General features: G+C 41.7%; 1 protein-coding gene across 5 annotated transcripts in view; it reads left to right on the top strand.

Annotated features, from left to right (window-relative positions):
* Nucleotides 1-23,589, top strand: part of KIF13B (kinesin family member 13B) — a 207,138-nt gene that overhangs the window by 164,551 nt on the left and 18,998 nt on the right. For 3 of the 5 annotated variants that reach the window (XM_073335651.1, XM_073335649.1, XM_073335647.1), the window contains 5 exons: nucleotides 569-721; nucleotides 1,794-1,871; nucleotides 2,576-2,629; nucleotides 12,365-12,497; nucleotides 13,604-13,737. In XM_073335651.1, coding sequence (XP_073191752.1) covers nucleotides 569-721; nucleotides 1,794-1,871; nucleotides 2,576-2,629; nucleotides 12,365-12,497; nucleotides 13,604-13,737 — 552 coding nt within the window. The remainder of the gene's footprint in view (nucleotides 1-568; nucleotides 722-1,793; nucleotides 1,872-2,575; nucleotides 2,630-12,364; nucleotides 12,498-13,603; nucleotides 13,738-23,589) is intronic. The other 2 variants (XM_073335648.1, XM_073335650.1) reach the window with 2 other exon arrangements.

The raw sequence follows: 23,589 nt of genomic DNA, 5'->3' as shown, positions 1-23,589 counted from the left end.
CTGCCCTCTTCTGACGCCACATTAGCCCCTGGCTAGCGAAAGGTATAACTGCAGCATGACCCCTCTTGTGGCTTCCCTTCACCTCCTCGAGTCCCCGTCAGAATCAATTATTCTGAGGGGGGGGTGGGGAATCTATGGGAGACGTTAATGCTGCACTTGCACAGTGGTGCAAAATACCCCCAAGAATAGTATTTACATTGCTTGATGGTGATATCTCCCCATGAAACTCTGCTGACAAGGAAAGAGAACCATAACCAGCCTTTACAGCTGAAGGGTTGTACTCATCAAAAACAATAGAAGCACCCATCTAGCTTCTATGCTGCAGGAGCTCCTAAAAAGTCTTTGTTAGGGATTCCTGCATGTACTGTAGAAGTAGATTAATTTCTTATCTAATTTAGGGGAAGATTCAATGTTGAATCAACATCATCCATTTTTTCAAAGCCTTCGTATGGTCTGTACAGGAAAGACGTGTTGTTTTTTGGTTGGTTGGCTGGCTGTATTTTTGGGGGGTTTTTTTAATTGGAAATATTTCCTTTAAACAAGGCAGCCTTTCTTTCCTTCTTCCCAGGATGCTCAGGGAGCTGAGGAGCGGGAGGCACTAGCAAGGATGGCAGCTAATGTTGAAAACACAGCTTCAGCTGACTCAGAAGCCTATATTGAAAAGTACCTGCGAAGTGTGCTGGCAGTGGAGAACATTCTCACCCTGGATCGTCTTCGCCAGGTGTCTTTTTTTTTTATTATTATTTTTTCCAATGCCAGAGTTGACATCAGTAAATATACTGACTGAGAACACTGTTGTGATAGAAATCTTTTTATCAGTGCATGCAATGGCTTAATAAACAAGAGGGCCACTTCAGTATATGCCTCAGCTCTTCAGCGTGTCCTGACACAGACTTAGAAGGAAGCAAGTGCATGATGGTAGCTCTTTCACATACTTGTTACTCCTTCGAAATTGTATGCAGTACAGGTAGGATTGAAGGCTTGATATCAAGGGCACTGTCCATTCTGGGTTTCTCTGTGTGTTTTGAAACACACTGTGCACTGCCAGAATTGTATTTCAAAAAAGATAGTTGTGTGTGGAGTTGGCTTTAAAATTAAACCCAGAGTTTCAGAAAGCAAGTTTTCTGAAGTCATTAGCAACTTGTGTCATCTTGTACATGCTATGCATTGGCGTAACCAAGCCTGTTCTATCAATAAGTGAGACACTGATTAGGTTAATCGTAAGTATTGTAACTTGATCTGTTTACCAGGAAAAACACAGGAGAGGGACACATTTATGGAAAATTGTATTTCTGGGTATAAATTATGCAAGCAAGAGAGAGAAAGTTATCCAAAACAAATCTGAGCATGTGCTTGCCCCCTATAAATTAACAATAAAGTGTGCTGCACTCTTAAGTATTGAAAGGAAGTTCTCTGTCAAATATAATTACTTTAAAGAATTAAAATAGGAGCTCAGCTAGGAAAAGGAGTCTCACTGTTCACATCTGTTACAGATATAGCCCTCTCATAGATGCAGGGCTATAGATGCTCAGTGACCTTCTAAAGATTATGTAAAATTCTAGCCATACCACTGAGCAAACAGTTACTAGTGGACCAAACTTGCCCGCTCCCTGTAGACTTCCTACTATCAGCATACTATATGAGACATTAAAGATTAAATTGTGAAGTCTCCTTTCTTCTATGGTGCATTAGGGCTGTATTGAAATATTTTCATGTATATGCAAAACCACACTTCGATCACAGTGTAGATGCTTGTAAAGTGTTTCTGTCCTGATGTCTTGACTGGTCTGCAGGAGGTTGCGGTGAAAGAGCAGTTAACGGGGAAAGGAAAACTTAACAGGAGGAGTCTGAGCTCTCCCAACGTCAATCGGGTAAGCGTGCCACAGTTGCGTCAATAGCTCCATGAGGAGGGCAGACCGTACAACACACAGGGCCCTAAGCTATCCAGGTGGGAGAATAAAACGATGAGTTGCCTCTGGTCTCATCCCCCAATTGCACCCTTCCTTGGTGGTGGGGGAGGTAAGCCAGCATGTGAATTCCTGAGCAGAGACAAAACCCACAAATTTCCATATCCTGATCACATAGGCTAGCATTCTAAACACCCACACCTATTCAGGCCATGTAAAAAGAGCCATGTGAAATGTACTTCTGTACACACTACTCTTTTTTGAAACACTGAAGGTATTTCATCCAATTATCAAGTTAATATTTTCAACTCTTTGTCTGAAGATCTCAAGGCACATTACAAATACCAGTACTAATGAATTAAGCCTCATACATATTTTCTGTAGAAATTATAGTTTCTGTTTAACACCTGAAGGAACTGGGGCAGAGATTTTGACCTGACCAAGATCACACAGGAAATCTGTGGCAGAGCTAGAGAGACAACCTAAGGGTCCAATCAGTAGAAGTTCTGCCATAAACTTCGGTGAGGACAGCATTTCACCCTAAACTCAGTTTTGTGCTATAACTGCAAGACCATCTTTCCTGCTCTTATGTATTTTCAAGACACATTTATAAGAGGTACTTAACATTTTGCAGAAACTAATGTATGTGTTCACTTCAACCATTTCAGATATCTGGAAGCCGTCAAGATTTAGCTCCCCTGTACAACCTTGGCAGTCAGAAGGTAAACGTTTAAAGCAATTTGTGGCCTTTGAAGACGAGATCAGGGAGAATCTCTTCTTCCTTTTTGTGGTGTGTGGCCCCAGAATCAACCCCATCACTGACCATAAAAAAAATATCATCAGGACATGGTTAAAAAGTAATCTCGATTTAAAGATCAAATAATTACTTTGAGAGACTTCTCAAGGCCTAGATAGACGACAGGGCCTTCCTATGACCTGCACAGTTTGTGTGTGTGCATAAATATGTATTCATATGGAGAATAGGGAGTGAGAAAGGAGTTTTAATGCATAATGCAATGGTATGAAGAAATTGAGTTTTCATATATGGTCTAATGTAGATAGTTAAATTTCTGTTCCATGTAGGAAATGCTAAAACATCTGCAAGTAATTAATTGCTTATAACCACATCCATAGAAATGTCCCACAGTTTCTCATTAAAATACTGTACTTCATTTAAGCATTGAGAGAAAAATTCATTATCTGAATTTTCAGTGATACTGCACATGGCATGCTTCAGAGTCCAAAGGTCCCAGCAGATGTAACTAATGCATTAGGTCCACCTAATGAGTGCGATAAAATTATTATCCCACTATAGTTACTATATTGTTCTTACTTTAAATGCCTTTGCTTTAAAATATTTCTGCTTTGAAAATACAGCCATTGTGCCTCATTTACATAAGAACGGCCATCCTGGTCTCTCTAGTGCCAAATGCCCAGTACTTCAGAGGGAATGAACTGAACATGACAATTATCGAGTGATCCATCCCCTGTCATCCACTCCCAGAGCATGGGGTTGCATCTCTGACCATCTTAGCTAATAGCCATTGATGGACCTGTTCTCCATGAATTTATCTACTTCTTTTTTGAACCTAGTTTTGGCCTTCACAGCATCTCCTGGCAACAAATTCCACAGTTTAACTGTGTGTTATGCCTTTTGTTTCTTTTAAACCTGCCACCTATTAATTTCATTGGGTGACCCCTAGTTCTTGTGTTATGAGAAGTAATAAATAACGCTCTCCATACCATTCATGATTTTATAGACCTCTATCATATCCCTGCCTTAGTCATCTCTTTTCCAAGCTGAAAATTCCCAGTCTTTTTAATCTCTCCTCATACAGAAGCTGTTCCATATCCTTAATCATTTTTGTTGACCTTCTCTGTACCTTTTCCAATTCTAATATATCTCTTTTGAAATGGGGTGACCGTAACTGTTGACATTGCACTCCATATGATTTTATGAAAATATGCTAATAAGTGTGAATATAATGTAACTGGAATATGCTTCATGCAAAAGATCTCTTGTAAGGTACCATTACAAAGCTTATAATCCACTGAGTGTGGTCATCCAATTTGTATAAATTTATCATTCTTGTATCTGAAACTAGAAATATGAAATATAACTCTGAGGTCCTGTTGTAATTATGCAAAGTGTGGGCCATTAATGGTGGTTTGGAATCTTGATGGCTCCTATCAACTAGGACAATTGGTTGTAAATAGATCTGTTTACTTGCAAGCCTTCCTGTGAGTCAGGCCAGGAAAAATGAAGGCTTGGGGTCTCCCAGGATATGTGACCATGTCACCTAATACTGGAATCCATCTTAAACCTGGTGCTTTCCCATCCCTCCTTCTAAATGGAAAACCCAGAGAGACAAAAGATTCCTGCCTTGTGCCAAAGCTAGATAAGGGGGTGGAAGAACAAAGTGGGCAGTCATGAAAAATCCCCTAGCTACCATCTGAGCTGAAACAAAGACTGTACTAGGGGAAAAGATTGGGCCCAGACTAGGAAGGAGTGCAGTCTGTAAAAGAAATGTATTGGAACATAGCTGAGGGTGAGATTTTATCTGTAATCAGTTTCTAATGTATTAGGCTTAGACTTGCGTGTTTTAGTTTTATTTTGCTTGGTAACTTATTGTTCTGTCTGTTATTACTTGGAACCACTTAAATCCTACTTTTTATACTTAATAAAAATCACTTTTTGCTTATTAATTAACCTAGGTGGCAGTATTAATACCTGTGGGAGCAAACAGCTGTGCATATCTCTCTATCAGTGTATAGAGGGCGGACAATTTATGAGTTTACCCTGTATAAGCTTTATACAGAGTAAAACGGATTCATTTGATGTTTGCATCCCATTGGGAACTGGGTGTCTGGGTGCTAGAGACAGGAACACTTCTTAAGCTGTTTTCAGTTAAGTCTACAGCTTTGGGGGCACATGGTTCAGACTCTGGGTCTGTGTTGGAGCAGACCGGCATGTCTGGCTCAACAAGACAGGGTACTGGAGTCCCACGCTGGCAGGGAAGACTGGCTCAGAGGTAGTCTCAGTACATCAGGTGGCAGTCCCTAGGGGGTTTCTGTGACCGAACCCATCACAAATGTGCAGAATTCATGGTGTGGGCATTCCATGAATTTATATAGTGGCATTAGGATATTTATTGTCTTATTATGTATCCCTTTCCTAATGGTTCCTAACATCCTGTTTGACTGCTACTTTACATTGAGCAAACCATGACTCCAAGATCTTTCTTCAGTGGTAACAGCTAATTTAGATCCCCTAATTTTGTATGTGTAGTTAGGATTATGTTTTCCAGTGTGCTTTACTTTGCATTTATCAATATTATTTTCATGGGCCATTTTGTTGTCTAGTCACCCAGTTTTGAGAGTTCTCTTTGTACAGTAACTGTTTGCTGTCTGTTTTGGACTTAACTATCTTGAGTAATTGTGTATTGTCTGCAAATTTTGCCACCTCACTGTTTACCCCTTTTTCCAGCTCATTTATGAATATGTTGAACAGCACAAGTCCCAGGACAGATCTTTGGGGGACCCCGCCATTTATCTCTCTCCTTTGTAACCTTTTATTCCTACCTTTTGTTTCCTGTCTTTTAACCACTTACTGATCTGTGAGAGGATTTTCTATCTTATCCCATGACTGCTTACTTTGCTTAAGAGTTTTTGGTGAGGGACTTTGTCAAAGTCCTTCTGAAAAGTCCAAGTGCGGTATATCCGCTGACTCACCCTTTCCCACATGTTTGTTGACCCACTCAAAGAATTCCGATAGATTGGGGAGGCATGATTTCCCTTTACAAAAGCCATCTTGACTCTTCCCCAACAAATCATGTTCATCTATGTTTCATGCTACACTGAAGCCAATGAGTAACTCCATCGAAAACAACGGTGTTGTACCAACCTGAAACTGTTGTAACTGAGAGGCAACTTAGCTATCGGACACATCTTTTTTTCTTACATTGTCACAAAGCTCCAGCTGTTCAGGTGCAGCTGTTCCATAGTTCTGTAGAAATGTGTAACTTGTGGCATGTTGAAGTGATCCACAGGCCTCCTCTTACTAGTTAAAACTAACTAGATGGACATGAAACAAGCAAATGTGTTACAGTCCTGGATTGGCAGCTGGGCAGTGAATTAGAAGACGTCACAGGTCTTTTCTACATCTAACCTCTGTGATTCTGTAAGGTTTCCATGGAATAGTCTGTCATTGTTAGTGTCCAGGTGGCTCGCTCTCCCCAACCCTCACTCACCTTCACTGGGCTGGGGCAGGGGCTTGGGGTGCAGGACGGGGTGAGGGCTCTGGGCTGGGGTTTGCAGGCTCTGGGCTGGGGTTAGGGATGAGGGGTTTGAGGTGAAGAAGGGGGATTCAGCTTGTGGGGAGGTGCTCAGGGCTGGGGCAGGGGTTTGGGTGCGAGGGTGTATGAGGGCTCTGGGCTGGGGTGGTGGGCTCTGGGCTGGGCCCAGGGATGAGGGCTTTGGGATGCAGTGGGGGGGGCTCAGGGCTGGGGCGGGGGGTTGGGGTGCAGGAGGGGTCTAAGGGCAGGCGGTTGGGGCTCGGGGTTGGGGCACGGGCTTACCTGGGGCAGCTCCTGGTCAGCGGGGGTAGGGGGATGGGCTAAGGCAGGCTGCCTGCCTGTCCTGACACTGTGTTGTGCATGCCCCAGAAGCAGCCAGCAGATCAGATGCTAGAAAAGATGGGTGGGCAAGAGGCTCTGCGTGCTGCTCTGGCCTGCTGCAGGCACCACCCCCTCAGCTCCCAGCCAATGGGAGTGCAAAGCCGGTGCTTGTGGCGGGGGCAGCGCATGGAGCCCCATGGCCCTCCCACCAAGGAGCCGGACCTGCTGGCCGCTTCCAGGGTGCAGCGTGGAGCCAGGACAGGCAGGGACTAGCCTGCCTGAGCACCGCCGACCGGACCTTTAACAGCCCAGTTGGCTATGCTGACCGGAGCCTCCAGGATCCCTTTTCGACCGGGTGTTCCAGTCAAATACCAGACACCTGGTCACCCTAGATGGGGCGTTACACCCTAGAAATGGTAGGAGATTCTCTTGCAGCCACCAAAACAGTCCCTCTGGAAATATTCTAACCAGGAGCCAGAATGGTCTTACAGCAAGAGTTGGCTCTTCATTTCTTTGCACATAGGTGGGTGGCAGCACTTCAGAGTAAGAGATGGGGAAAATCCTTTGCCAGGAGTGTGTGTGTAGTGGCGCTTTTTAGAAATCCATTCAAAATGAGCTGTGCATATCGACGTCGCAGGCATGTACAGGTTTTTACAATGGGCAGCTTCTGAAGAGTTAACCCACCATCACCCCTTTGACAGAGACCTTTATTTAAAATCATTATGAGGACTCACTTGTGGGCTTTAATTTTTTTTTAACGCTGCATTGTAGAATTAAACCATCCAGTTGGGACAGGGAGGAGGGAGACATTACTGTCCTAACTCAAAAGACAATAGTTACTCCAGCTTTATACTCTGGTAACTGAGCTGCATTTGGTCCTATCTCTGTCTTTGAGTTATATCTGCTTGCTTTAGAGAGGACAAGCCAATTTTTTACTACAGAGCTGATATGGTTTTTGGGGGGAGAGAGGAATTCTATTATATCATTACAAGTGCCAGATGAGTTACGATTTAGAATCTTTCACTGGTAATATAAGATACAGCAGGATTTTTAGATCCCACGTCACTTGCACTGGCTGTTAACTGTGGGATTTTTTGGAAATTGTAAATTGAGCAAATTGGATACAGAGTCAATGAGAGGGGCTAAATATGGAGTCTGATCCATTTACAGTCATTCCTCTGACTACAACCACACAGTGATGACATTCTTTACAAGTAGGCCCTAAAATATGTTGTTAATGATATCCATTCTATCCTGGTCATGTCTGTCTCCCTTTGAAATCTATGGGGAGCTGCAGCCCATGTTGTATCTCAAAGCCATGTGGGAAGGCAGGGCCACTTGAGCTTAAACCCCAATTGGCACTAGTGATATTTCTCTAAGTTGTATCAAAGTAGATCAGTGCAAATTAGTGCACTCTCCTATTTATTACAGCAGACAGGGATAGGAATGGGGCCAAGGCAATATTTAAGAACAGTGACTGGGCTTGGATAGATGAGACACGAAGGCTTTCATTCCTGTGGTTTAGTGGCAGCATTTTAACAGCCTGCCAACTGGGAAAAAATAGTTGAGGTTGGTGAAACCTAGAGAACACTTTTAGGAAATAACCCATAATATTTGCTGTAAGACTCCTGTGCACCTTGGGGCTGACTCCAAATCAGCTTCTTAAAATTCTTCCTGGAGGATAGAGTGCTAGATTGTCAAGGACCAGCAGAAAAGAAAGAAAGCACTGGGAAAACATTCCAGAAATCAGTGAGACATTTTAGAAACAACCTTGTATCAAAACATGGCAGGGAACATGTGCTTTTCCAGTGGCTATTTTTGATTTGCTAAATTAAGTCCATTGACTTTGGTGTTCAGTCATTTGGCAGTGACCATATACTGTGTACATGGAACTACAGCTCCTTCAGACAAAGGACTTATAAGCACTTTTCCCTTCCCCTGCCACCCTTCTTGGTGGAACCTAAAGTTTCATGGCCCTGAGTCTAACCAATTGGCATTAGTTATAAATTTAGACGTTTCAGTCAGTAAATGTACAAAACAAGCGAGAGCCATATCTAATAAACATACGTGAAACTTGGGAACTGCATCAAGTTTATATATAACACATTCTTGCATTTTTTCTGTCCATGGTACAAATCTCTAAATAGCTCTTGGTCACTGAACAAGTTTATATTCATATTGCATAGGTCTTTTCCCTTCCATTGACAGTTGACCATTCTTTCCCCCCTCCTCTTACCTCTGTACTCTTTGGGGAATATTATTTGGTCCCTTGGGTTCTGTTATCCACTCTATAGTGATCTGTTCTGTTGGCAGTACACCTCTTCACTCTATGACCGTTAGAGTAGCTCCAATTGCCACTGCAATATCTCCTCTTGGATGGCCTGCTGGCATCTCAAAGTCGATGGGTCTTAGTCATCCTGATGAATCTTGCCTGTTGTCCAAAACTGGGAGGATCTTTCCTCTCTCTTTTTCCATGTGCTCAATGCTGAGAACTACTGTTCTTCAAATACTTGTACACATGGATGCCATTCTAGGAGCATGTGCCTCCCCATGATCCTGTGGGCATAAAGGATGGAATGGGCCCAAATGCCTCTCAGTTTCTTCTTATCGCCTATGGCAGTAAAACAGAACTTGTGTCCACCTGCTACCCTTTAGCACTTTTCTGTTAGTTAGAAGCAGTTTAGTTCTTAACATTTCACTTTATTTAGCCCGTTGGCAAAATAGTAGAAATAGTTGTTAGGGGGCTTATTCCTTCACCCACTTACTTCCCTGGTCCTTCTCGCATGAACAGAGAGCAACAATACCCAAAGTCCAAAGGTGCAAACAATTCAATGTTTATTGGGGTGAACTTCCAGCAAGCATGATTCCAGTTTCCTTCCTTAGTGTCCCCCTTCCCAACTCTGACACCACGGAGCCTTACACCTGTGTCCCTGTTCCCATTCCTGCCCTTAGCCAAACATGATTCTAATTTCCCCACTCCCATTCCCTGTTCCCATTTCCCCCTTTAGCAAAACATGATTCCAGTTTCCCCACCCCCATTCCCTGTTCCCATTTCCCCCTTCACACCCACCCACCCACCCACTCACTTCCTGATTGACTGCAGACTATATAGTAAAACTTGAGTTCTGCTTAGCTATACCTTAACCAATCATTTTCCTGAAATGTAACTAACCAATCCTAACCTATTGTAACATGATTATGTAACCAATTATATCCCACCACTTTAATTAGTTTACACCCAGCAAAATTAATTATAGAGATTATACAGACAAACAATAGCAAAGTGGGAACTATAATGACAAAACAATACAGAAGTGAGGACTTCACATCCCAGTATTGATAAGTGAGTTCTTGCCAGACAGGATGCTATCAAACTAAGTTTCCTTTTACATCTTCTAGGCACTTCCCTTTCTCTGGAGGTGATAGGCATTATCAGGACAGGAGTGTATTCCTAGCAGCCCAATAGCACCTTCTTTCAATGTGACTAGTTTGGAATGTGAGGATGTGACCGGTCGCTTCCCAGCTTATGGCTGCCTCTGTTGCTTAGTCAAAGGCCTTAGCCTAAGCTCAGGGCCTCAGACTGTCACAGTAAGAGAAGGACCTTTCACTGGCAGACAGTGATTTTGATTCTTTCTTTTATACCTCTAACTAGCCAAGTGATAAGAATACACCTGAATTCTTAAAGTACAGGCCTTTGCAGACAGGCCTGAATATCTATATCCTAACACTAGGGTTTTAGAAAATCTGAGACTCCTCAGTACTGAAGCATCGACCTTATAGCTGTGGCACGGTTTCCAGGCTTTAAGTCCTGCCCTTCCTATGAGGCAGCAATGCCCCTGTATGAGGGGCATTCTCAAGGCCTCTTTTGCCTTGGAGAAGACCCCATTCCTGACAAGTGCTCCATCTGTAGAACTTTCTCCAAATGGATCCAGAAAGCCCGAGTCACTTGGCTGAAATTATTTCTATTGGAGCGATCAATGAAGGGCACTTTTGACTCAGAGAATCATGAGTTGAAAGATGATTCAGCAATTCATAAACTGCATTTGGCCAGTGCTCTGATAAGCTATCCATGGTACCTAAGTCTCCATAGCTACCAAAAGGCCTCAGACTTTGTCTAGAGGTAGCAAATGATCAGTACAGACCTCCGGGGATCAGTCAGTTGCTCCTGCTGACTGGCAGAAAGGAGCACTATCCTAAGACCCAAACGTAGCATCAATCACTTTTCCTGGTACCATCAAAGCACAGTTCCTTTTTCAAAGCCTGACCTACAACCTGGATCAGTTCTACTGCCTGACGCATGCTCTTCAGCACTGGCACCATGGCAATTGAGCTCCGTCACCGACCTTTCTATATTGGTACCAGCTACCTCATTACCATTTGCACTGATGATGTTCTCACTGGTGTGAGAGATGAGACCCTCACAGGCCCTGATCTCTACAGTACCCCTTTCTTCAGAACCGCCTTTTTCAGTACTGTCTGTATTTACAACTTCTAGAGACCTAGCTATTATGCCTGAACTAAAATCTCCTAAATTAGCTCCACCATCTCACATTAAATCATGATCTGCTAGGGCCCAAGCAACCTCACTGGCATACTTGAGGAATATTTCTGTTTCAGAAATTTGCAGGGCTGCCAATTAGAGACTCAGTACATATTATTGTTCAGCACTACTTGTTAGTTACAGCTACTGGATCTGGTGTCCAGTTTGGTAAAGCGGTCCTGAAATCTTTATTTAAGTAGACTCCAAGCTCCAACCTCCTTAGGGTGATAAACCCTAGCTAATCACCTAGGGTGGGATTTGTGTGGACAAAAACTTGAAAAAAGAATGGTCACTTATGGTAACCATGGATGTTTGAGATGTTGTATTCACGTGGATTCCACAACCTGTCCTCCCTTCCCACTACTGTGGAGTCTTTTAGCTTTGGGGTTCTGTATTCGCAAAGGAACGGAAGCAGTTGGGCCTGCTCCACCTTTTATGCCCGGGGGTGGGGGGGTACAAAAGTCTGTGGTGTGCAGACATCATATCAACGGATGCTGCAGGCCAAAGTGCACATAGGGTGCATGCAAGCCTAAATGGGATCCAAGTGAACAAAACTTCTCTAAGAACACTTACTGTACAGCAAGTAATTTTTCCTCTTCAACTTCTTCCTTCCTTTAGTGCAGGCCCTCTCTAGATCCCACCACTTAATATCTCCACATTTCATCCCTATCTGCAATGCTAAAACACTAGCCCATTCTCTAATTACTTCTCTCCTTGACTGCTGGGTATCTGCCATAATCCAGTTTCTTTTTCTTCCATCTCTCTTCCTTCCAAGTGTATAGAACACAACAAGCAAAGTCATCTTCGTTTCTTCCTGATCTTATCTCCTTTCATACTACTTGAACCTATACACTAGCTTTCCTTCAGCCCAAAGAGCAAGGCTGTCCACATCCATCTGTTCTCATTATATTCTGCTCTCCCTCCCTTTCATGCAAACTTCAATCTTGAATTCTACTTTAGAAGGCCACGAAGTCTTCCTTGATTTTTGGGTTAGAAGGTGCCAGTATGATCATCTAGTCAGACCATGCATAATTATAGAATTTAACTCAGTGATTCTTGCAATTAGTACTCAGTGGTTGTAAGCGGACAAAGGAGTCTGCCAGTGTCAATGGGAGCTGATGATGCCCAGCACCTTGTGGGATTGAGCATTCAATTCAACTGAAAACATTTTGGGGCATGGGTTCTGTCCTTAATTTTGCACATTCTACGTACTGCAAAGCATTGTATATGCTGGCATGCTGTATAAGTATTAGCAGAATCTCCACAAAACTTTTGAAAATATAAACTTACTTTTCTTCTAGGGTCGATGGGAGAGCCAGCAAGATATATCCAAAATTTCAACACATTCTGGTGGGATGACCCCGTCTCGTACATCTTTGTCAGGCTCTACTCAGCAAACCCATTCTAATGATCCAGGTAACAGCTTTCCCAAAGGTAAATTGGCTATGGTAAAAGTTTAAAGTGAAATATTCTATTTGGAACTTCAGGAGAAAAGGGGGTGGAGGTAGTCCCCTGGATATACAGTTAGAATTTAAAAAAAGAGAAAAAAAAAAGAATGCTTATTGAGTTCTACTGTTGTGCTCTGTACTGTGCAAACATGCATTAAGCATCAGTAAGAACTTAACATTCACTGTCCTGAGTATCTGCTCTACCCGTTGTCTTTCTTTACTTTGATATGAGGAAACCACAGCTCTGCAAACCCTGGCTGGTATGATGAGTGTTTAATGGTGCCCACTGTTTGTGAAGACACAGTCCTTGCCTCCAGAAGCTGAAATTCTTAAATAACAGACAAAGAAATTCAGAAACATAATAATACACCATATGTTGCAAGTAAAATTTGCAAAGGCTGCAAAGCTACCAACGTATTAGAAAATAACAAAGAGCAGATCGGGGTGGATATTTTGCATATAGAGCTCAATGTATAACGGAAGAGTGCAGTGATAAAGTCTGTTTTATGTACTAGTTATAACTAGTGTTTTTCTCAAGGGGGATGAGAACAGAGTGACAACAGTAGAGTAAAGGAACAGGTATGAGCTGGGAGAGCTCTATGACCCTGCTTATGTACCAATGCAGTCAAAATTACTTACTTCTAATCCATGTAGCTATTTCTAGGGTGTGATTTAGTAATCAAGTTTACCTTTTTAAAGTTTTGCAGTTGTATAGTAATATTTTATCATCTGTGTTGCTTGTTTCTGGATTTTAAAATTCTACTACTGCAACTCTTAAAGCATTTAGTGTTTCCGAATCCATGTGTGTATCTTAAGCCTTGGCATCCTATGTGAGAGCGGGAGCTCTTATCCCTGTTTGACAGAAGGGCAAACTGAGCCTCAGAGAGTTTGTCTCTTGCCCAAGATCACACATTAATTCAGTGGAAGAGCTGGGAATAGGAACAGGAGTCCTGACTACTAGTCCTTTGTTGCTCTGACCTCTAGTCAACTCCCTCCCTAGTGCTGATTACAACATTAGAAGGTTCATAGGTTTTCTATTGTGAAAGAATCACAGCTGTTGATTACACTTTTTTAAAAAAACTTTGTTGACAGGACTCAGTAGCCTGGCTGCCTCCTACCTGAATCCAGTAAAATCCTTCGTGCCTCAGATGCCAAAGCTGCTTAAGTCTCTCTTTCCTGCTAGAGATGAGAAAAAGAGCAGGCAGACCTCTCCTCTTGCCCAGCAGGTAAAGAAATATATATATACGCACCCACACACAACAATATTGGTGAGCACTGTTATAATGACTTGCTGGCAGAAAGCTGTTTTGTATGTTGCTGTAGGCAAACCAAGCTTTTAGTCATAGTAAAAGCTTATATGATACATTTCCCCTCCACTCTATCCAGAGATAGTGGAGAGCTGTTTTAACTTATTGGTACTCTCAGCCCACTTGGCTTTTTAAAAGTGCCAAGTGTGCTACTAATGTGATTTATGGTAATACCACTTGCAGCAACAATAGTAAAATTTATGAAGTGCACTTAGTGTTGTTTGTATATTGCCAAGTGGAAAATGTAATTCTATTTTTAATTCCTGATTTCATTTCCCATCACCCACCCTTTAGCACCTTTTCCCTCTGACTCGCGCAATGCACTTGGAGCAGTAGTTTTTATTTCTATCCCCGTCTATTCCGCATGCCAGAGAAGCACCTCATCTTTTTCATATGCTGTGTAAGTCTCCACCTGTTCCAGATTCAGCCCTTGTGCTCCAGGTAGCAATGAATGCATAGTTAAATATCAGAAAACACTATCCTTTATTTTAGAGAGACATTTATAGCATAATAGAAGTGCTCAGATACCCCAGTGATGGGCACAGCACAGGGACATGAATGTGAGAGAATATTATTTCTGACTATTAAAAATAAATAAATTGGCTAATGCATAAATAGCAATGTACAGAGTTTCTAACATTTGGTTATATTGGAAAGCAACCCAAGGTTTTCCAAGACTATTGGATCAATATAATGAAATGAAATGATAAAATTAATACAAGCTTAATACTTTTAGTTTTCTTAATGTAACAAGTCAGCTGCATTACAAACTCAGGTCACCTACTGTCCATAAGAAACATACATATATTCTTCATTGCTCTGTCAGTAAATGAACTGAGCTTCCTAATCCCCATTGGGAACAGCAATACATAGAAGAAAAAGCAGTAATTGAAGCAGAGCTATAGAGCTAGCTTCCTCCTGTATGGCACCAAAAGATAAATATCAACTGTTGGAGTGTGACTTGTTTTTTAAAACATAAATGATATTGTAACTTCACATGATCTTACTTGCACTTCATTTATAATGGGCCTGATATAAACATGGACTCATGGGTTAAATGCAGGCCGAAGGAATGTAAACAAAGGGTATTAGTGATAAATGACAATGTATTGAGCAGGAGGTGCTACAGGGGTCAGTGTCAATTGTTCAGCTTTAAGCCCTTTTTAATCTGGCAGAGGCGTATGGTAAATTTGCCAACTCCTGCAGATGTTACTGAAGTGGGAGGTGATGCACATTCCACTGAAGACTAAAACACAATAAAAAAGATGTGGCCAGGGAAGAAATGATACTGAACCTAGAAAAATACCAGCTGGTGCACCTTGAGGTACAGTGGCAGGACAAAACTCTCTGACCTCCAATGGCAAGGAAGATAATGGAAATGGTGTCATGCCAGCGATGGTAGCAAATGGCCAACTAGAAAATATTGCTGCCAAAAAAAAAAAAAAAGCCAATGTGAAATTCCGGTGGCACTTGCAAAGGAATTTCATCACTTAAGAGGGAATTGATGGGCTTCCTTCTGGTACAGAGTGCACCTTGAATATTGCGCGCCATGAGCAGGGTGCCCTTTAGGTGCCATATAAATACCCAATTATCAGAAAGCAATCAACAAATTGGAGGGAATTAGAGAAGAGCAACAAAAATGACTAGAAGGCTGGAGGGATTGATTTACGAGGGAAGAGTAAAATATCTAAATTGGTTTGGCTTCACGAAAGGAAAAATAACAGGTAGAAATGTGACACGTCTACAAGCATTTGAATGCAAATAATGAAGAGGGAGACTGATTGCTTAGAGTTCAGGGGGATATAACTAGAAGAAGAGGGATGAAATTAAGCAACGGGAAACTTTAGAAATTTTTGTTGATACTAATTGAAAAGTAAGATCTATTAGATAATAGAGTCTAATAGATTATGAAAGGAAGTAGTGGAAGGCCTTATCTCAAAAATACACATCAGTCCACAGACATTAACAAGAAATAGTTTTCAGTTACTTGGACAAGTGACAGCATGTACCTTTGTGACACAATATGCCACGTTATGCATTGGTGTTTCCAGGGTTGGCTCAGGATGGTTTATACGCTGGACAAACACAACCTGAACAAGCTGGTGTCAGTCCCTTATCAGGTATGAGACTCTCCCAACTTGTGGAAAGACCTACACAATGTTTGTGCAGGTGTTCCATTCATCCAAGTCTTCCCAACCATCACCATAATGACAGATGTGACTCTGGCAGGTTGGGAAGGGCATTTAGGGATCCATACCATTCAGGGCACAGTTACATATCAACCTCCTGGAGGTGAAGGCAGTAAGGAATGCCTGTATCCACTTCCTGCCATTAGTCAGCAACAGATCCACAAAAATCATGACAATGTAGCCTGCATGTTCTATATCAGCTGGCAGGGGAAATGAGATACTCTTCTCTTTGTGCTGAAGCAATGAGGCTATGGAACTGGTATATAGCCAACCACATCCTAATTTCAGCAGCCTACTTCCTGGGCATACAAAACATGTAGGCCAATGACCTCAGCAGGCACTTCTTCCAGGACTATGAATCGGAGTTGGACTCCAAGATTCTCAATCACATTTTTGTGAGTTGGGGCATTCCAAAAGTGCATCTCTTTGCCACAACTACGAACAGGAAGCACAAACTATTTTGCTTGAAAGGGGGTTTGGGCCCTCACTCACTGGGAGATGCTTTCCTCATTTGTGGATGAGAGGCCTTCTGTATGCATTTCTTCCAATGGCCCTGAGATTGAAAGTGGTAAACAAGATCAAGCAAGACAAAGCCAAGATCATAGTAATAGTTCGAACATGACCCAGACAACCCTGGTACTCTTTCTGGTTTGTCCAGCTATGAGTCTTTCATCCATTTCCAACCTTCCCCCCCAAGATAACAGTAGACTCTGTCCCAACCTGGGAATTCTTCGCCTCCAGGCTTGGTTAATGGATTGTTCGCAGGAATAGAGATTTCCTGTTCTGCAGAGGTATAGCAGATATTAAATAGTAGGAAAAGATCTATGCATCATACTTACTTGCAGAAATGGAAAAGATTTCACCACTGGTGTGATCAGTGACATCTATTGTCCGTTCATTCTTCACTTTCTGCAGCCTTTGAGTATCTGCTGGAATTCGTCAGAATTATCTATGAGTTCTGTCAGGGTTCGCTTGGTGGCTCTCAGTCTTTCATTCCCCAATTGAGGGATTCACAGTGTTTGTTCATTCACCATGACAAAATTCATTATGGGATTGAGGAACCTTTATCCTTACGTTAGAGAACCCACTCCTATATGGGATTTAAATTTCATACTCAAATGTCTTATGAAATCCCCTTTCAAATCTATTCTCTTCTTCACCTATCCATGAAAATGGCTTTCTTGGTGGCCATCACTTCTGCTTGAAGAGTTGGGGAAATGGGGTCTTTATTAGTGGATCCTCTCTTTACAGTGTCCTTGAAAGGTAGTCTCATCACATTCACATCCTAAACTTCTACCTAAGGTATTGTTTGAATTTCATATCAATCAAGTCATCCATCTCCCAGTTTTCTTCCTGAAACCACACCAGAGCAGGGAGGATGCTGCCTTCCATACCCTAGGCATCAGGGGGTGTTGGCCTTTTATTTGAACAGAACCAGATCATTTAAAAAGTCTCCAAGATGTGTCAATAGCTGACAGGTCCAAATGTCCACAGTCTCCATCTAGAAACTTGCCAGATGGATTTCTGGGTCTATTATTTCTTCCTATGCATATGCCTGTTTATCTCTTCTTAGAGTATTAGCCCATTCCATGAGGTCTCTCTCTACCTCTCTGACATGGTTCCCATTGTTGAGATCTTCAAGGCTGCAATTTGGTCTTCAGTACATACATTTTCCAAGTACCACACAGTGGTTCATTCTTCCAGACCAAATGCTGTCTTTGGGAATGCAGTCTTCTCTTCAGTATTGGACTCAACTCCGAAGCTACCTCCTCCTGTTGAGGATACTGCTCTGAAGTCAGTTGAAGTGGGGGCACTTCTCAAAGGAGGAGAGGTTACTCACCCTGTGCAATAATTGGAGTTCTTCAAGATGAGTGTCCCTCCATTTGGCATTGGAGTTTTCTCTACAGGACTCTTTGAGGGCAGTCTGCCCGTACAGCCCTATATGTCCTTGGTGCAGAACACCAGGGTGTGTAGTGCACATGTGCGGGCCAAACAGCCACTGCGACCAAAAATCTCCGATCAAAGGTGCATGGGGCATAAGCCTGTTTGAAGTGGAGCACCCATCTCAAACTCCACCTACTGCACAAGGTGAGTACCTCTCCTTCACCATGACTAAGCAGTTCTCAGAGAGTGGGCAAGTGTATGTTCCCAAATTTAAACATATTTTCTTTTGGTGAAGCCATAACTTGAAAAGCTCGAATACTAATCTACAGCAAAAACCAAAGGTTTTGAGTACTTGTTCTGAAAATTATCAAAAATTTTCAACAGTAGATTCTTATTTCCTCCATATACTTTTGCTTAAGTAGGCATCTGCCTTAAAGTAAGATACGTTTTTGTATGTGTTTCCTTAGCAAGATGGTCTCTTCCAGTTCCATTTTTTGTTTGTAATCAATTGCTGTCTGGGTTCCAGAAATGCAAAGACATTACAGTGAAGCTGGTGGCAGTTGTCAAAATTGCTGTCTTTGACCTTCTGATGCAAGTTTAGTAACTAATCTGGAGAATAATGAACCGCAATTAATGAAACCTGCTCTCGTATTCAAGTGTGTTTCTCAGACAGCACATAAAATAATTGAAAGAACTTCCTGCTCTCTAATTAGTTAGATTGAATTAATTTGGCATAATAGGATTCTTCGTGTAACTAGCAGATCAGCTTCCGATGAAGCTGTTTATATACCTAAAAGATTGGCTGCTGATGAAGCTGTTTATATACTTTTAAGTTAGAAAATACACATTCTTTCTGACTAATCTGGTGCCTTTAAATTAATTGCCAGTATTTCGTTAATAAAAAGCAGCTATATTCTTTAACCATTTGTGATTATTTGACTCGTTCTGTACTTTCCATTGTTCGTTCTTAAAACAAGTTAGTGATGCCACATGCAGAATTTGTTTTTTTCCATTCTTCTTGTTGATGGGGAGAATTAATTATTTTAAATTCCATGTGTGGAGGAGGGAAGGGTGGGGGTTGAATCTTTCTAGTTTCTAGCTATATATTTGCTTAATTATATTAGGTGCGTGTAGTTGAAGCTTTATTTCTTTATTAGCATATTGTTGATTCCATAGTCTGAGCAAGACAGATTTATTCTTCACATTGTGACCATTTTGGTCTGTCTGAACTGCTCATGTAGTGGCATTTTAAGATATCACTGTGTGTTGGTATTTACAATGTACATATCAAAGTGCAGTCCATACCTTTTCAGAGTCATTGCAGTGGCAAAAGCAGACTCCTCAGGCCGGTGTGAACTTATTCAACGGTTTTAAAATATTTCTGAAGATTCATTTTTTCCCTCTCCAGATACTAATATGAGGGGAGCCACAGAAGTATCTGAGTGCCTAGGTGAATAGATTTTGTTAGCATATTGCTGAAATGAAACGTATTTTTGTGTCACAGCTCCCTTACAGAAGAATCTCTTGTCTGAGTTTCTGTATTCTAATGTCATAATTCATTGCTGTCTGGTTGTGTTCCAGAAATGCAGCGATATGGCACAGGAGAAGAGGGCAGCTAACAAAATTGTTGTCTTTGACCTTCTGACACAGGTTTAGTAACTAATGTAGAAAATAATGAAACCCACCCAGATAAGCAAACGGCTTTCTTTGGCATACATACAATTATTTATGTAGTGCCATAGATGTGCATGATTCTTAGCATGATTGAAAGGACTTCTGTCCCCTAATCAAATATAAATAATTTGGGATCATAAAATCCTTTTTTTAAACATATGTCTAAAAGGCTTTTTTAAAGGTTTGAATAATCATTTGTGTGCTTTAATCAGCGTGGCTCAACAGATCCTTCATGGCCAACTGAGCTAATATGCATCTAATTCTTGTTGACTGAGTTGTTAAGGCATCAGTTTCTTGCCAAATTCAGCTTCCCATATCATCCTTTTAAATACAGTTGTAATGAGAATGATTATGTAAAGCTAATTTTTAAAGCAAACTAGTGAAACTCAGAAAATCTGAAATTTTTAAAAATCTTGTTACAAATTAACCTTTTAATCTTTCTGCTTGGAATTAGGAATGAAATAAATTAACTGAACAAGCAACAATATATATTTAATTTTGCACTAAATACAATGTGTGTGTAGCTCATGAAAGTAAATCTTAGGTTCTCAAACTGACAAATTTACATTTAATGAAATTATTATTGGATGTTATACCCAAGTAAAGAATTTTTCAGCAGCTTTTTTGAAATGGCTGTTTGACTGTAGTGCTGTCAGACTGACAATCCTTGCAGCTGAAGTCCATCCCCATCTTCAGAGAAGGCGCAGCATGGGCAACAGCAGTGGAAACTCCCTGATTAATGCCCTGCTAGTGTGCTTTAACCATGACCTCAAGGGACAACTTCTAAATTGGAGGGTAATTCTAGGATCCCTGGCCCAATCAGTCCTTGCCCTCTCTTTTGATACAGTGAATGGGCAAACAAGTGCCTATTATGGTGGAGGTTTTTGTGATATGATCACCTGCCTACTGGGATCTGGTATTCTCAGTCCAACTCATTTCACATAGGTCTACAAACCTTGCAGAATCAAGCCCCAGATTAATAGTAAGATCTGGAGCACTCCAGCGAAGCATATAAGTATGTGTTTAACAGGTCTACTTGTGTGCTTAACTTTAACTTCAGTGGGACTAATCACATGCTTAAAACTAAGCATTTTAGGATTTAATCCAGTGACCTAGAGTTGAAAAGCTCTGTTTTTCATTACCAGTCCCCCAAGCCATCCTATCTCCTTTCAAGCAACTTTTTAAAGAAGTGACTTAATATTTCTTTTTATCACTGTAAGTCTCTTAATTAGAATTCATATGATTTTTAAATTTCTGAACTAGAGAACTATTTAACAGGACACGTATAGTAGACTTTTCTAGGTCACAATATAGTGATTGGCTACACAGTTGTGAAGTCTCCAAATGTCCTACACAATTATTTATATTTTTAACATGAATAACTCTTTTTTATAAAATCTAAAACAAATTGTGTTTAGCAACTCTTACTGGGTAGCTATTACCAAACTGGGTTCTTTGACATTCTCTTTCGGTCAAGGTTTGTCAATTCATTGTAGATCATATGCCAGAAATTATCTCTATGGGAGGCCTGAATGAATAGACCAAGGGCCATATTCTGACTCTCAAATGTATGTGCAGCCACTGTTTACTTTAGTGGGAACTCTTCTCAAGCATTTGAATACGGAATGTGGCTCTGGATGCAGAGACCTATATTTCATCCAGTGCATGTCTTCTCATAAACACAAGTTGTTATAACAAATTGCATTAATACTTATCATTTCCCCCCAACTAACTTGACTACGGTTCATAACAAATATTTGTTTTAATACCTTTACTACCCGATGAGAGTAAAAAGTATCTTACCAATCCGTTTCCTACCAACAGCAAAGTTGGTTAAGTGCCACTTTTGATAATTGCTTTTTTGCTCCATACTTTAAAAAAAAGTTGTCTGGCAAAGGTATCTTAAGAGTTTTTGTGTGTGTCATACTTTCAGGAGGAGAATGGTATTTTAGCAGTTGATGAGGAATGATAAAACTGTTGTATTTCTTTTGTTTGATATCAACAGGGCTTTTAAATTTTATGGATTTACATGCTGTAAAGACTGAAGGTTTTTGATAAAATACAGGAAAGTGTGGGGTTTTCTATTTTTTTGAAGGCCAGGTGAATAATGCTAAAAATAAAAAGAAAAGGAGTACTTGTGGCACCTTAGAGACTAACAGATTTATTTGAGCGTAAGCTTTTGTGAGCTACAGCTCACTTCATCGGATGCATTCAGTGAAAAATACAGTGGGGAGATTTATATACACAGAGAACATGAAACAATGGGTGTTACCATACACACTGTAATGAGTGGTCAGGTAAGGTGAGCTATTACCTGCAGGAGAGCGGGGGGGGTGGGGGAGAGAACACCTTTTGTAGTGATAATCAAGGTGGGCCATTTCCAGCAGTTGACAAGAACGTGTGAGGGACAGTGTGGCGGGGGGTTGGGGGGGAGGAGAGATAAATATGGGGAAATAGTTTTACTTTGTGTAATGACCCGTCCACTCCCAGTCTTTATTCAAGCCTAAGTTAATTGTATCCAGTTTGCAAATTAATTTCAATTCAGCAGTCTCTCGTTGGAGTCTGTTTTTGAAGTTTTTTGTTGAAGAATTGCCAATTTTAGGTCTGTAATCGAGTGACCAAAGAGATGAAGTGTTCTCCAACTGGTTTTTGAATGTTATAATTCTTGACATCTAATTTTTGTCCATTTATTCTTTTACGTAGAGACTGTCCAGTTTGGCCATTGTACATGGCAGAGGGGCTTTGCTGGCACATGATGGCATATATCACGTTGGTAGATGTGCAGGTGAACGAGCCTCTCATAGCGTGGCTGATGTCATTGGGCCCTATGATGGTGTCCCCTGAATAGATATGTGGACACAGTTGGCAACGGGCTTTGTTGCAAGGATAGGTTCTTGTGTTCTGTTGTGTGGTGTGTGATTGCTGGTGAGCATTTGCTTCAGGTTGGGGGGCTGTCTGTAAGCAAGGACTGGCCTGTCTCCCAAGATCTGTGAGAGTGATGGGTCATCCTTCAGGATAGGTTATAGATCCTTGATGATACGTTGGAGAGGTTTTAGTTGGTGGCTGAAGGTGATGGCTGTTATTGTCTTTGTTGGTCCTGTCCTGTAGTAGGTGACTTCTGGGTACTCTTCTGGCTCTGTCAATCTGTTTCTTCACTTCCGCAGGTGGGTATTGTAGTTGTAAGAATGCTTGATAGAGATCTTGTAGGTGTTTGTCTCTGTCTGAGGGGTTGGAGCAAATGCGGTTGTATCGTAGAGCTTGGCTGTAGACGATGGATCATGTGGTGTGGTCTGGATGAAAGCTGGAGGCATGTAGGTAGGCATAGCAGTCAGTAGGTTTCCGGTTTAGGGTGGTGTTTATGTGACCATCGCTTATTAGCACCGTAGTGTCCGGGAAGTGGATCTCTTGTGTGGACTGGTCCAGGCTGAGGTTGATGGTGGGATGGAAATTGTCGAAATCGTGGTGGAATTCCTCAAGGGCTTCTTTTCCATGGGTCCAGATGATGAAGATGTCATCAATGTAGTGCAAGTAGAGTAGGGGCGTTAGGGGACGAGAGCTGAGGAAGCGTTGTTCTAAGTCAGCCATAAAAATGTTGGCATACTGTGGGGCCATGCGGGTACCCATAGCAGTGCCACTGATTTGAAGGTATACATTGTCCCCCAAATGTGAAATAGTTATGGGTGAGGACAAAGTCACAAAGTTCAGCCACCAGGTTTGCCGTGACATTATCGGGGACGGCGTCATGTTCATGACGGCTTGTCGTCCATCTTTGTGTGGAATGTTGTTGTAGAGGGCTTCTACATCCATAGTGGCCAGGATGGTGTTTTTAGGAAGATCACCGATGGATTGTAGTTTCCTCAGGAAGTCAATGGTGTCTCGAAGATAGCTGGGAGTGCTGGTAGCGTAGGGCCTGAGGAGGGAGTCTACATAGCCAGACAATCCTGCTGTCAGGATGCCAATGCCTGAGATGATGGGGTGTCCAGGATTTCCAGGTTTATGGATCTTGGGTAGCAGATAGAATACC

The sequence above is a fragment of the Lepidochelys kempii genome, chromosome 3 (genome assembly GCF_965140265.1).
Source record: "Lepidochelys kempii isolate rLepKem1 chromosome 3, rLepKem1.hap2, whole genome shotgun sequence".
In the NCBI taxonomy this organism is placed as follows: Eukaryota; Metazoa; Chordata; order Testudines; family Cheloniidae; genus Lepidochelys; species Lepidochelys kempii.
This window is presented reverse-complemented; position numbering and strand designations above follow the sequence as displayed.